At 44.9% G+C, this 14,645-nt stretch overlaps 1 protein-coding gene across 1 annotated transcript in view; it reads right to left on the reverse strand.

Moving 5' to 3' along the window:
• The window catches only part of OMA1 (OMA1 zinc metallopeptidase), a 661,753-nt gene that overhangs the window by 151,957 nt on the left and 495,151 nt on the right, over positions 1 to 14,645 (reverse strand). The window contains exon 7 of the mRNA XM_086952966.1: positions 12,159 to 12,233. Within this exon, the coding sequence (XP_086809092.1) occupies positions 12,159 to 12,233 (75 nt within the window). The remainder of the gene's footprint in view (positions 1 to 12,158; positions 12,234 to 14,645) is intronic.

The raw sequence follows: 14,645 nt of genomic DNA on the forward strand, positions 1-14,645 counted from the left end.
GAAAGGGATGGCCAGTGCAGGTGACGCTTTTCCTTTGTAAAGGAATTCCTGCTGGCGTCATATCTCCCTGCTGTGCACATCTTCACACTCCATGCTGCACCGCACATCAAACGTGCTTAGGTGAAATCCCTGCTTCAGGCAAGGAAATCACCTCGGTGGCACCCCGCTGAAGAAAACAAAAGTTAGGGGGCAGGGAGGGTCACTGAAACCTTCAGAGGCGGATGGTTCTGGGCCTCTAAAAAGGGATCATAAATCACAATCTCGGATACTAAAGCATCCGAGAATTAAAGTGGAGCCTTCAATACAAATGAAACTGGAGAAACGGTTTTCATACTTTCATTATTTTACATAATTGTAAATCAGGAAAGCGTGTCGGGCTGTCATCTGAACCTTGGCAGCCCGGGCTGAAGATGACGACGGGGGGGGGGGGGGGGGGGGGGGGCTGAAGCCCGGTCAGCCCAATGGGTGTTGCGCGCCTGGGTCTTAGTATACACACACACACACAACAAAGGGGATGAGGAGGTAAGTCTAAACATTTTAGCACCCTCTGTGTACCCATATACCAACAAAACTGGGACATCCAAACTCTAAAGCCCTTCATCTTGAATTTGGCTCAGATTGCATTGACTAAGAACTTTTTTTTAGTTCAATGAGAAATTGTACCTCCAATCTCAAGGGACTTCTATAGAAAGCACGTTCGCGCTGAGTCTGGCATGCTTGTACATGTCTGAGTTTGAGGAGGAATGTTTCTACTCTCCTAATAACCCTTTTGGTAACAGGATCAGACTATGGCATCACTTCCTTGTCGATGTCCTCTTAATTTGGCAAGGATACATAATCAGTACAAATATTCATGGACTGGTTACATTCTCGAAATTCCTTTCAAACCTTCACATCAATAATCACAAATATGTCACTTCCCTTCCTCGATCTAAATATCATTGCTCAAGATGAGAAATAGGTCACACAAGTGTACCATAAACCCACCGACAGAAATAATAAACTGTCACATGAAAGTTCTTACCCAAAGTCCTTGAGACAAAATCTGCCTTATGGCCACTTTCGGCATCTTCAAAGAAATTGTTCAGATATCAACAATTTTCATCAGGTAGCAGACAAATTCAGCAACAAACTACAGGGAGTCACTATCCTCATCAGATGGTGTCAAAAGCAAGTAAGAGAAAGAGAAACACTCTACTAGAAACCAATGAGAGTCCACATATAAACAGGAGTATCGGTGTATCTACTTTTAGCACAGCCTCAATTCATATCAAAAGGATTGTTACAAAAAACTGGCGTATCTTGAATTCCATGGGCTTGGGAACTACAACCACCTATGTTCTCTTTCAAGAAGAGTGCCAGGATCTGGGACATGTTAATACGCTTGACCACAGGATAATTGGTCATGGGTGGAATCCAGAATCTGGGGGTCTTCCCCGGGTTATGGGTTACAATGCAAAGTAAGCCACCTCACAACAACAACGGTGGGTTTGAAACAAAAATCACCACTTGCAACTCCAGGAATGTCATATAACAAATCTGTTGCCCCTGTGATCTACTATATGTAGGTATGACAATAAGGAAGTTTAAGATAAGAATTATGGAACTTTAGAGCAATGTGAAGTGTAACAAAACCATGACTAAATCAACCACAGACTTTATTGAGATGGACCATTCTATGAACGATCTCATATGGACAGTATTAGTCAAACCCAATATCCATCATATGTAATGTAATGTAATGTAACATGCACTTGTATAGCACTGCTGTCAACCCAAGGGCATCCTGGTGCTTTGATTACCGGCTAACGAGACCAGATCGAAAATAAGCAGAGAACTAACCCCTAGTAAACAATCGAGTTTTCAGATCCTTCTTAATCATAATGTGAGAGATATCAAGAAGTTTCTTTCCAAAAGAGAACAGAGATGGGAGTATACTTTATTGTTTGATTAATAAAAATCATTACAATGGTGAACATGCGAGCATTATAAAACATATATCAAGAATAGTTATTGAAATATTTACATTTGTACCATCACGATGAGAATGAAAGATAAAATTCATCAGAACATGATTTAAAATCCTAAAAACCAATTTATAAAAGCAGTTGTAAACCGTAATTATCCGTTCTAGTTTTTCCATCTACTCGAACCACAGGCAGACATTTGCTATTAAGAAGCAACAATTAATAACTTTAATAATATAGTTCTGTGTTTGTGGTGAGGATCCTGGGGTTGTAATCCATTTATGTAATAAACCCCCTGCATACAGTGTTTCAAAGGATTCCAGGGATGCACAGGAAGACAAGTCAAGCCGTACTCCAGGGCCGTTGTCAGCTACGCTTGTGTAGTATAGAGGGCTAGGCAAATCGGAAAAGAGTACAACAGATGGATTTACAGGAAACGTATCCATGAGAGGGGAATGAATGATGACATTCCCCGGCACCACCACAAATATATATGAGACATACACCATAGGGACTACCCGGCACACATACATGAGTTTCAACAGAGACATTTACGTTTGAAAATATCCCTTTCCTTTGATATTCATGGCATACCCCATTTACGGTTGACCACATTCTCCTGGAACATTTGCTACACATATATATATACACAAGAGGTGTGGAGATACGTTTCATTAATCTGATCTGTGATGAGCACAATAAATGAAGAGGGATAATACGCCACATTCTGAGCCATATCTACAGTCATTACGTCTCACTAACATTCCCACAATGACAGCAGTAGATATGATGTATGGTGTGGAAAGAGTGAATATAATGAATGGAGCCTTAATCAGGGTTGGTTATATTCTCCTGGAATACTTCCGACATTTATATATCAACATGAGGGTGGAGATATGCTGCGATATTTTTTGTAAAGATCACAATTAACACAAGTGTTGGAGAAACAATACGCCAAAGTAATGTAATGTAATGTAAGAAACATTTCTATAGCGCTACTTTCACTCCAAGGAGTATCTTGGCGCTCACCCAACCCAGATGGAAGAGTTGGAGGGAAAAGGATGACTTACACTCTACACCACAAATTACACCAACGCCCTACATGCCGCATCGGACAAAGAGAAGATCCATGTTTTTAATGCCTTCCTGAAAGAAGTTTCTTGGGATAGTGATCGTAAAAGGGGCGGAAGCTTATTCCAGGCCTTGGTACCTAGTACAAAAAGGGATTTACCACCTTTTGTGGCCAGCTTGAATCGGGGAGGTGTAAGTAGATTCTGACTGGCAGACCTCAGACAGCGTGTCGGGTGATATCTTTTGAACCCATTGCATAGGTATTTTGGGCCTTGCTGATGAAATGCCCTAAAGGTAAGTATGAGAATGTTAAACAAAATTCTTTTACCTATTGGCAGCCAGTGGAGGTTATTAAGTGCTGCTGAGGCTGAAGACCTATGGGGCCAACGCAGTACAAGGCGGGCCACTGCATTTTGGACCATTTGTAACCTGTGGAGGACGGTTTTGTTAGCTCCAGCATATAAGCCATTACAATAATCCAGCCTGGAACTTATTAAGGCCACTGCAACTGTTTTCCTAGCCGACAGCGAAAGTAGGTCAAAAAACTTCCTCAGAGCTTTTATGATCTGGAAGCACGTCCCAGCTACTGCCACAGCCTGATGTTTAAAAGACAGTTGGTCATCAAATTTGCTGCCCAAATTGCGGGCAGATGTAATTGTGTTGGGAGGGGCTTCTGCATCCACCGGCCAGCACATTTTTGGGGAAATCAGATTATGACTCCCGAATGGCAGGATTTCTGTTTTTCCAGCATTACATTTTAAATGATTGTTGGTCATCCATTTAAAAGTTGCTGCTAGACATTCCTACGGATCTTCCTCGGCACCTGGCCGTTCCCTATCCAGCACCAGAATGAGTTGGGTGTCGTCAGCATATGAAATAGAACTGATCTGGAATGACGCGATCAGTTTCACTAGGGGTACCATGTACAGATTGAAAAGTACAGGACTTAGACTCGAGCCCTGAGGGACCCCTGAGCTGACGGCTTTAGCCTCAGACTGATATTGACCCAACACTGTGACTTGGCGTCTGTTGCTAAGGAAATTCCTAAGCCAGGCCAAGACCTGCCCTCCTACCCCTGCGGCAGCCAATCGGTCCACTAAGATGTTATGCGAGACCGTATCGAAGGCTGCCGACAGGTCAAGTAGGATAAGGACAGCCTTCTTTCCTTGATCTATGGCCGCCAGTAGGGTCTCTGCTGTAAAAACCAGGGCCGTCGCGGTAGAATGTTCTGACCGGAACCCTCACTGGTTAGGATGGAGGATGTTGTTCTCCAAAAAGTTCGTCAGTTGACTGTTGACAAACGTTTCTGTCAGTTTGAACAGGACAGGAAGCAAGGAGAGAGGGCGCAGGTTGGAGAAAGTGGTAGGGTCAGCAAGTGCCTTTTTTTGGAGAGGCTTGACGGCTGCAAGCTTCCAGTCATTGGGAATATCTGCCGTAATTAGAGAGGAATTAATGATCCTGTTGATTATGGGATTAACCATCTCTACTAAGGTATGTAACACTGGAGGAGGACAAGGGTCAAAAGGGAATCCAGATGTGCTGGCCAAAATAGCCTTAGAGGTGCCTTCAAGAGATACTGGGGCAAATTCCACCAGACGGGTAGAGGTCTTCATCTCCACTGTCTGTTCAGAAACCACCGGCGCAATTGGTCCTGGTGGAAAAGTCTTCACGATGGTAAGGATCTTGTTGTCAAAGTAGTCAGATATCGCATTGCAAAGATCTTGAATTGGGGGGGATCTCCTGCGATAGAGCTGATGGATTCATAAAGTCCTTTACAATCTTGAAGATTTCTTTTTGTTCCTGGCCTGCCGTGGATAGGGCCTGTAAATAATGGGTTTTCTTTGCGGATTTTATTCCAGCATGATACTTCCGTCTCGCTGCCCTATAGATATTACGGGCGGTGGCATCATAATTTCTACGCCACCTCCGTTCCAGTGCTCTTACCTCGCCCAGCTCTAGTTTCAAGGCAATTGAGAACCAAGGGGCACTTTTTTTGGTCTTAATGGTTCTTGGGTTATTATTTCTGGGTGAGCTTAACAGGGCCCCGCTCTAGCAATCCAGTCCCAAAAAGTCTGATTGTCTACAGAGGTGAGGTCGGATAGAGCTGGTATACTGGCTTTTAGCTGTTCAACCACATCAGGTCTACTGGGTAGTAATTTCCAATTAGGAGTGGGTTTAGCTTTGGGATTTTTTGTGCTCATTATGGGGTTGACGATGGATGACGAGTTCCATACAATATTAAAAGGAATAAAAAATGATCGGTCCAAGTCTGGGGGCTAGGGGGTTTGACTCTCAGGCTGGTGGAATTAGAGCAGATGCAATCCAACAAATGTCCCGCCTGATGAGTGGGTTCCCGATTCAAAAGCGTGAGTCCTAGCACATCAATGATGTCCATAAAGCAGCCTACTCCAGGTTCTTTAAGGGAATCTAGGTGCAAATTTAAATCACCCAGTACTGAAAAATGGGAGAATCTAAGTGCTAGTTCACTCAGAGCATCGCCCACAGTTTCCAGGAACTTTGATGGAGGTCCCGGGTGGCGATAAATGAGGGCACCAGAAAAGACAAAGGAGTCATGAATCCCCAAAGAGAATGCTAGCGCCTCTGCCCCTTTAATGTCCGTCAGTTCTTGAGTGGAGCACTTAAGAGTGTTACGGTAAATGATAGCAAGGCCCCCTCCCCGTAGTTCAGGTCTAGCCAAACGTTGGATAAGAAAGTTCTGCGGAAGGGCTATGGCTAAGTCGGGGTTACACCAAGGTTTTAACCATGTTTCGTGACCATATGCCAGTCAAGATTGGTCTCGATGATAAGGTCATGAATATTCTGGGCTTTCTTGGAAAGGGATCGTGCATTAATTAATCCGCTCCGTAAGACAGGGGAATCCGCAGATATTTCCATAGGGGGCTCAGGGGTCAGCGTCATTCGACACCAAATACAACAAACGGGGCCATGCCAATTGTCGGGAAATAACACACCATTGCAATGGACATGGGACCCTTTGCAGGACAACAAGAATTCCCTCGACATACCTAGATCAGAATAGGTGAATGGCGGTGGTGGTGGTGAGCGCACAGAGTCCGAACAATATTTAAAATAATTCTTTTTCATTAACATTCCAATAGTCATAGCAGAGTATATGGTGGTGTGGAATGAGCGAATAAAATATAAGGAGTCTGAACACAGCGAGCCTATGCTTTTTACGTTAGCCATGCACACCTGAACACCGGAATTACAACAAACAAGGTCAGACGCCCAAGAAGGTGCATGTCTGTCCGCCAGGTTAGCGGTCTTCTGACACTAAGACCATGTGCAGGTAATCAGGCCACATAGCAGGGGACCGCCACAATGGCCTCACAACATAGGGCATGTAAAAGCAGCAGTAACCATCTACGGAGGGCGATGAGTAATTAATTCTCCCTGCGGCAGTCCCTTGATGAAGTTAAGTCCTGGGGGCTGAGAATGATTCGTTTGAGGGGAAACTGGCCTATTGTAAAACTTTGCTCTGCACCATTCGAGATACTTTCTCCTGAAATGACCGCAGCTGTACAATGATTACTTGCAACGTGATTGAGACTGGGGGCTTGGCACCATGCTCGAAGGGCTGAGTCCCGGGAAACCTAATGATAAGTTATACCAATATAAGTCAGTATTGTTCGCATTGGTTACAACGAGCTATCCTTACGTTTGATTGACATTCTGCACACAGATAAAAAACTACTTAACTTTAATACACAGATGAAGACCGCATTAATCACAATGAGTACTAACAGTGTGGCTGATATATTTTGGCTCTATAGAGGGTGTAACCATAGGTTTTAGAGAGACGAGACAACTACCAGAGCAAGGAATGATAGTCGTGACACTAATGGTACCGTTTTAACCCCACCTAGGTAAACACAAGTGTGTTGATTGGTGCATCACATTAAAATGGTGATTTTGGTCATAGAAGGGATTATAGTGCATTACACGATTAATTATAGTAGCACTAGACCACAATTGACGTGGTTTGATTGTGAGGACCACATATATTCACCCTCTTGTGGGATTTGACTGATAATGTTGTTATTTATTTATAGAAAATTATTGGTTTTTATAAACAAAGTGACAAGTAAGGTCACTGCATAGCATTACATCACACGTCTTACTAATTAGCGGAAGCGAGTAATGGTGATCGTGACTGTAGGGATCTTAGTCCTGATGAATGCCAACGGCCCTGAGTGGCTGTCGATGACTTGCCAAAACATGTTGATAGCATAAGAGATGATAGGGCAAAAATACCTCAATATAATTTCATGGAACGTGTTTAGCCCTGCCTAGGAGGCACATAATAAATAGATAGGGACAGGTAGTTTTAATAAGACATTGCACCGTGGATCCCATTTAAATGTTTTTATGATGCTAAACTAGCCCGAATGGGCGGTAAAGCATTCTCCCACCTTGCCCCGCGGAACTGGAACCAGCTCCATTCCCAGCTGTGTCAATGCCCCAACACCTTAGCCTTCAGAAAATTATTTAAAAAGACACTGTTCTAAACCCTCCTTGGTTGGCCATAAGCAGTTACGGCGCTGATGGGGGTGATTCGGGCGCTACAGAAATCACAAAATCAAATCAATCAAATCAAATCAAATCAAAAGGAGCCTAAGGGAACACAGGGACAGCTTCCATTCTCTCATGGAGCCTTAGATTCACCTGTCCGCTCCAATTCTGGTGCTGCTGTCATACTGTTTACCTTCATAAACAGTATGAGTGTGTCGCCTGGATTGGTTTCACAAGTTAGCATACAAGGAAGTACATTCTATTAATTTAGTTCACCTGACCAATCCTCTCTCTCTCTTCACTCTGATATCTCTCCCTCGCTTTTCTCCTCTCATTATGTATGCCCCATCATGTCTGGCTGCTCGGACGAGCCCTCATAGCAGCACTGAGCAGCCTTTGCTCCTTGGTTGCTACCCAGTCTCAGGACCGTCATATCCCGGCCCAGGCCACAAATGCTTAGGCAGGCCCTGTGGGGCTACACCGAGAGGAAAGCACCCTCCTTTCCCACAACCCACTCCTGCCTTCCATGGACGGGAAAAAACGCTGAGAACATGTTTCAATGACAGACTGCCTTAAAGGCACAGGGTGGTGCCCCTGAGAGCCACCAGTAGGGCTGGAGCAGGCACAGCCTCACAACAGGCTGTGTTGAGGGGTGGAGGAATCTGCAGTGCTGTTTCAGCCGTGTCTCTGGGGGCTCAAATACAGGCAAGCAAATGTACTTTACTATGTATACTAAATACAACTGTGACGTGGATGGATGGATGGATGGGAGATAGTCTACTAATGGCTGGATGCTGTGGTGAAAGGATACATGCATAGATGGATGGGTGGACAGCAGACAGGAGTGTGAGTCCAGAAGGATGATTGGATGTACACATGAATGAATGGATGAATACTCTATATGATGGAGATATAATAGATGGTTTTCTAGTTAATAGATACATGGATGGGTGAGTGGATGAGTGAATGGAAGAGTCTCTAAAAGGATGATGTACACCTGAACAGATGAATGCAGTGGATGATGGAAACATGGATTAATTAATGGGGGATGATTGGGTCAGTGATGCAGGGGCTGAACACCCTTATGTCAGATGTACGTGAAATTCATCCCCAACATTTAAGCTACACAACTTTGAAATGTCACCAGCCGTTACTCCCTTACCCAACACATCACTAGAAACTGCGTCCCATAACGCGAGTCACTGCATCTAGGTGGACATCAGGCATGATAAGACAGCACTTCCCACATAGTTTCCAAACAATCCCCTCCCCCCATCACCACCACACATCCTGCACAGTGTAGCTTGCTATCCATGTGGGTAAGCTTTTTTCAGCACACCACATAGGGGAAGTAGGTGCTATATAAATGCTACAATGCATAATACCTCCTTTGAGGTTCAAGCTTCCCAACTCTGCGGCCTGAGGCCTGACAAACAACATGCGAGCTATGTAAACAAAGCAATAACAGGGAAAGTCAATCACAGGACTAGACAAATGTTAGTTTCCCTTTGTGTATCTTCTAACGATAGAAATAGGCACTTTGTTTGAAAACCAAATGTACATCTACTGGCGCAGAAAAACTACCAATCACAAGCTTAAAAACATATATATTTTGAGTCCTTACAAGCACAGTGTAATGCACAAAATTGTGTGCATTCTCTTTTATTTTCATAAAAATCTTTGACAATAATGCTCATGCATTTAGAATCACAGGTTAAAAAAAATTGTTTTTATAAAAAAAGAAACCAATAATCATCTCTTTTCATTCTAGAACATAGTCAGTTCCTAAAGCTAATTATTGCATGACAAATAAAAATGTAAACATCGTATTACATTGCAATTTGTTTCTGCTTTGTAATAAATCACAAAACGTGTCAACACGACCTTTCGGTGGAACATCAAAAATATTTTCACCACCTTCTTCAGGATAAATATTTTTATCATAAAAACATTCTGTCTGTGCTTTACTTCCACAGAGAGTCCGTGATACACTTTAAAGATCAAAATCGAATGGCCTAGCAGGTTCTAGCAAATGGCCAGTCCTCTCATGCTTCGGAAATGCTTGTTGTCGCGCGGCTGGTGAAAAACCCTTCAGGAGCGTAGTATTTTTATAGCCTCATTCTCTGTTTGATTATTAAGTAAATAATCCCAGTTGCTTACAAAATACAGGCAATCCCCCTTTATTTTATTTGTGTTTACAGGGGCTCCTTTAAGATGCGGTCCCTGGTACCTCTAATATCCAGAAATCACCAACAGCTTTCGTCTGCAGTGTGTTGCCCTTTTCTGAAGTAAATCATAGGCACACGTGTGGATTTTTCAGAATGCCATCATCTCTACCTATGTGTGGGCATGCATATTGAGAGAGGGAGGGGATGTGCATTAAAGATGTGTGTAGTTGTGTTCCGTTGTGTGTGAATCTGTTTGACTGTATGTTTGACTGCAGGTGAGTTACTGTATATCTGTCTGTGTGCATCTAGTATTACATGAGATAATCTACAACAGCAACGTATTACATGCTGTGTCACCTCACGATTTTAAGCTGCTGCTTTTTAGAAGCTTAATGCAATCAGATGCAGTTTCTACGTGTAGGCTTGACATCTTTTGGTGTGTTTCCCCTGTCTTTTTGCTTTCTGAACTCCTGGTTTTGCTAGTTTAGTGTCTGTGGGTTTTGGATGACAGGGGCTGGAGAGGGGCAGTGGCTCCGGGTACTCTAGCTGGGTCAGGAAAAGGCTGAATAGACCTGGGCTGCATTTAGAGTAGGAGAAAGAGATCTCCTTTCACCTGAATGGGCCTGGTCTGCCTCTAACATAACAATGCTGTCTTCACCTCCTGCCAGGAAGCCACACCACAGAGGGCAGAACCGGTTGTGGCTTTGCACTGGCACACTCTGCCTAATAGGACAGAGGATTTTGGGCTATAAAAAGTGGGGCCCAAACCCCTGAACTTTAGAACTCTTTTGGACCAAGAATCCTGCCAAGGAGAAGAGCTAGAGAAGCTGTGAGGACGAACTACCACTTTGCTGTCATTTGCTGTTTTGGCCGGCAGTGGTTGCTTCTGTCTTGGGCAGTGAAAGGACTGGGCTGAACTTTCTGCAATCTATTTTTGTGAGTTTCTCCGAGGGCTTGAGGTAGAGCTTGCCCACTGTTCAAGAAGTCTCAGGAACAGCAACAACTTCTAGTTCTTCTGCCCTCAGAACTGGGGACTGTATATTTTGTGCTGCCTTGGAAGGAAAAGCAACCCGACGCCATCTACGATGCCGCTGCCGACCCAGTGTCCTGAAGGCACTGCAGAGGGCACCGCTACAACACCGCACCTCAACCCTGGTCTCACCAAAGATGAATGCCGATCCCACCACCGAGCCGCTGCTCGCACCACCATGCCGTGATAGCCCCGGACGGAGCTATTGAATTCAAGGAACTGTATTTCAAGGTTATTTTGATAACTGAAGATTTTTAAGTACTGTATTGGGGATTTTTAACGTTTTTGGTCTTGTCTTGAGTATATAAAAATATTGGATATTTTTCTAGACTGGTGTGGTGTCCTTTTGTAGTGCGTACACTGTATTACTGTTGGTTATGTGCAAATGCTTTACAGACTGCCTTCAAAATACGCCTGACTACTCATGCCAAGATACCAAAGGGGTGAGCAGGGGTTATTTTAGGAGTGTAATTCCCTTTTCCTGACTAGAAGGAAGGATCCCTACTTGGACAAAGGTGCACACCCTTGCCAACTAGAGGACAGGCGAGTAACACCCTTTGGCTCAAAGGGCTTCAGCCCGCCCCTGCCCCCCCCACCCCTGTCATGTGTGGCAGCCTGGGCTGACACAGCCGCACACGAGTACTTCACAGGTCTTTAAAAGACCATTTGCTTGTTAATGAGGCTTTGTTGTTTTTCCCCCCTTCTTAGAGCCACGGCAGCCCCACTCTGCCTATTGCTTGAAGAATCAGCACCCCCCCCTAATTTTTCTTAGCCCCCCCCACCCCTCCCCCTCCGGAAATTTGGCTCTAGTTGCACCTCTCTAGAGACCCCCATTTCTAACACTACGGTTTGTAGTGACTTGATGTACCCCCACAATCAGCTGTCATTGTTGCACTTTAGCCTGAAATGAAAATCAGGCCAGGTGAGTAATAATGTATAAAAATACCTGAAACACAGACACCAGTCACACTAACTGAATATCAACCAGATTTGTTTTTTAATGTTGGGGCATGCTATTTGCAGGCTGGACTTAGTTTATGATTTACATTTCTTACTCTTTTCTCTCCTACATTTCATTACAGTATTCTTGACCTCTGGTTTTCAGTATGCAGTTTATTCCAGTACCTTTTCTGTGGCTGAAAACACACGCCTCTAGTCTAAGTCAGCATGGCACGCTGCACTTCAATCGAGTGTAAGGGTAGGTACAGTACGGCACGGACCTCTTGAAAAGAGACTGCGCCACTGCGTGACAGGCAGCAGGCTGCGCCACGTGACACTTAAGAATTTCATTTGGCAATAAATCTACATTAGGAATGTCTAGTGTATTCTGCAGTGGATTTCCGCAGCAGGTGCCACATTGAATTAGTGTAGTTGTAATTAATTAGTTACCTTGGCAGCAAGCTGGAGTCCAACCTTGTCTGCTTCAGCCTCCAGAGTTCTCCCGTACGGCCTATCGAACATAAACTGAAAGACAAATATGTTAACGCGGTAAGAATATAAACGTATGATTCCTGTGGGATACAGTTGAATATAACAGTTTCATTTTTCAAGCAGTGTTTTCTCCATAACAAAAAACATTTTACGACCTGTAGACAATAGTTAACGAGCTTGTGCCTTTTCTTCTCCATTCGCAGTAATATATTTTGAAACATTGTCTCCCAACCACACACAGGGATGCAGAGAACATGGTATTAACGAAGGGTGTTGATGCTGTAGTCCTGGAAGGTTTTACGACTTCTGCCCTCTATTGGCCAACAATAAGAAATGTAATTCATTCGTGCTTGGCAGGCCAGGTGCGGAGAAGGCAGGTGAGGAGCAGAATAATTTATTACAATCGGAAGGAGAGAAAATGATGCAAAGCTTTCAGACCAGCTCCTCCACCAGCGCTCACCGGAAGACCAACCAACACAAAAATAGTACTGATTGACCTCCCATAAATTTTGCACTAGACAAAATGCAACACTTTCCCTCTTCCAGAGACAAGAACAACAGACAAACACACATGACAAACTTGCATTAAATAAAAACACGAAGAACAGATAAGACAAATCTAAAACACTCAAACTACAATGGAAAAGGGACACAATAAACAAACATTGGCAAAGCCACCAGGCCTTGATTTAATTTGCTAACACATTCACAAATACTGTTGAGCAAGTTAAAGCCCGACCTTCAGCCATTGGCAAGCTTGAGCACAAGTGTAGTAAACTTGATTGTAACCATTGCTTTGTATAGAAAGACCAATAATGCCCCAATTGTAATACAGCCAATACAAACACACCTTAGTAAAGAAGAACCAGGGAATCAATAGAGACATCAACATCATGCATGCTTCCAACAGCTGACCTGACAAGGGTGCTAGTGGTTCCACTGCAGTGATGCTCCTGAGGTTCCACACAGACTAAATGTCTCTAAGTTATTGAAAACAGTGGAATAATTAAGCCTATGACCCGCCATAACTCACACTGGGCTACCCCATGTCCCTCACACTTACCCTCTCCTGTCCCATATATTCTTCTTATCATCATTGTTAGATCTCGGGGTCTCTAGTTGGCAGAGGTAAGTACCTTAGACCAAGTAGGGACCCTTGCTTCTAGTCAGGGTGAAGGAATACACACAGTAGATAACCTCCGCTCTCCCTCTAGGTAGCTTGGCGCGAGCAGGCAGGCTTATCCCCACGGCAATGTGTATAATAATTGCACTCAACACAACAATAATCCCCAATCCACCACAAACTGAGACCACACAGGTAAGTATATTTTATATAAATATATAACTTTATCTAGTTTCAGCAAGGTAAATAAAGCAGTTGCACGATAATCACTTCATTAGAAAAATGTTGCACTTAATTCTTGATGGTTGCACTTGTTAGGAAGTTCTTATTAAAAAGGAAATAGTCTCTAGTCTCTCTTGTGAATCAGCACTAAAAATAATGCTGTGCGCTTATCCCAATTCAGCTCTTAAAGAAAATGAATCTGCCGCAGTGTCACTTTAAATCCCTATCCCAGGAGCAATGTAGCTGCGTGGTTCTGCCAAAATCAATTCTACTCTAACTCTAGCGCTGGTCTGGAGCGCCGATCCCAGGTTATGCCAGAGATCGCTTCCCTCAAGCTTTCAGGCGGTCACATGAGGTCCCGTCAGCTCTCCGCCCGCTCGGATGATTCCATGAGCAGCGGGGAGCTTAGACGCACTTTGCGGGCTGGGGCGGCTGCTCGATGATGGGGCCCACACCCACTGATCCCTCGGCGGGGTCGGTCTACTCACGGGCTTGAACACGGCGTTTCTCCTCCGATCCAATCGGTGCGCGGCTCCTTCGGCGAGCCCCCTGTGTGACGTAGAGACTCCTCGAGGGGGGTGGCCACTCACAGCGCGGCTCCACCGGCGAGCCCCCTAGGATGACGCGCCCCCATCCTCTTTCTCCGCCAATACCAGCGCGAACCAGGTGATGACGCTGCCGCTTGGGAGCCAATCCCAGCGCGGCGTTCGGTGAGGGGGCTCGACACTCCGAGCCAATCAGGGCTCTGCTCCTTCGGTTCTCGCCCTCGGCGGCCCCGGCCAGACGCAGAGTTTTGCGGGGATAATTCCGGCCACGGGCAGCGGCGATTCGCAGGCGGCCAGCAGACTGTACGCGGCCAGGAGCGGGCAGAGTGTTTGGGAAGCCCCCACTCTTGCTAGGGGGATAGCTCACGGAGGGGGCACAACCAACCTCCGGCTCTCTGCCACAACGTGCCGATGAGCACGACGATCTTCCTCCTTGGCCACAGCTACCAGTCACACTTTCAGCAGAGTTAAAGCACGATCTTTTTGGTGCAGTTCAGTTACAGGGGAACCTTTTGACCCTGGGTTCCCAGACAGGAGGCCAGCTCTTCTCAGGCC

This window comes from Lissotriton vulgaris, chromosome 1_1 (genome assembly GCF_964263255.1).
Source record: "Lissotriton vulgaris chromosome 1_1, aLisVul1.2, whole genome shotgun sequence".
Lineage (NCBI taxonomy): Eukaryota > Metazoa > Chordata > Amphibia > Caudata > Salamandridae > Lissotriton > Lissotriton vulgaris.